The sequence below is a fragment of the Otolemur garnettii genome, unplaced genomic scaffold (genome assembly GCF_000181295.1).
Source record: "Otolemur garnettii isolate 467f Iridium unplaced genomic scaffold, OtoGar3 scaffold00065, whole genome shotgun sequence".
NCBI lineage: Eukaryota > Metazoa > Chordata > Mammalia > Primates > Galagidae > Otolemur > Otolemur garnettii.
This window is the reverse complement of record NW_003852460.1, coordinates 6,948,562-6,949,361: the sequence shown is the minus strand read 5'-3', so window position 1 is coordinate 6,949,361 and position 800 is coordinate 6,948,562. Positions and strand designations below refer to the sequence as shown.

General features: G+C 44.2%; 1 protein-coding gene across 1 annotated transcript in view; it reads right to left on the bottom strand.

Moving 5' to 3' along the window:
* Nucleotides 1–576, bottom strand: part of TBL1X (transducin beta like 1 X-linked) — a 52,906-nt gene extending 52,330 nt beyond the window's left edge. The window contains exon 1 of the mRNA XM_012807151.2: nucleotides 431–576. Within this exon, the coding sequence (XP_012662605.1) occupies nucleotides 431–488 (58 nt within the window). The 5' untranslated portion in view covers nucleotides 489–576. The remainder of the gene's footprint in view (nucleotides 1–430) is intronic.
* Between the last annotated feature and the right edge of the window lie 224 nt (nucleotides 577–800).

Below are 800 nucleotides of genomic sequence, written 5' to 3'. Positions count from 1 at the left end.
AACGTAAAGTAATGTCAAACGTATCAGATACGGCTGAATCGATTCTTAAGTTTCAGAATACTGCCTAGGGCTCATGGGCCCATTTGAAGGGGAGGCAATTTAGAAGCTCGATAAATCTCTAGTGCAAAATCTGAGGCTGAAATGCATGTACCAGGCCACCTCGCAGAGGACTAGAGCACCGAATTGTGTTTGCCCATATCTGTCACGCTCAACACACTGGCTCCCTGTGTTAATTTCTACTTGATTTCACGGGAACACGAGTGTCAAGGTAAGAACACATTCCCTAGTCCACCCTGGGATTGGACGCCCCAGCACCCTCTCCTCTTAGCGCTTTCTCTTCCCGACCCAATGGTTTCAATCCATAGTTAATTGTTCTGCGCACAGTATAATGAAGATGAATTTCCCACTGACAGAAAACCAAGCCTCTCACCTGACTCCTGGAGGTACCGATACACCAGAAAGTTCACCTCGTCACTGGTTATGCTCATCTTAGCCTCACCTCTCAGCGATGAGGTCTTAACGAAGTGGGAGCCACCCTCTGTTAGAAAAAAGCAGAAAGAACTGTTGAAACATTGCCTGCATTTTTTATTTCTTTAGCTACAATCTTTTTAAGACAAAGACAATACCCATGCCATTATACACATGTAGGTAATCAATATCTGATTTGGATTATGTCTCGTGACTCTGTGATTATACAAACATTTTAAAATTATATACATTAAAAAATATACCCTGTTGGCTCGGCGCCTGTAGCTCAGCGGCTAGGGCACCAGCCACATATACTGGAGCTGGTGGGTTTG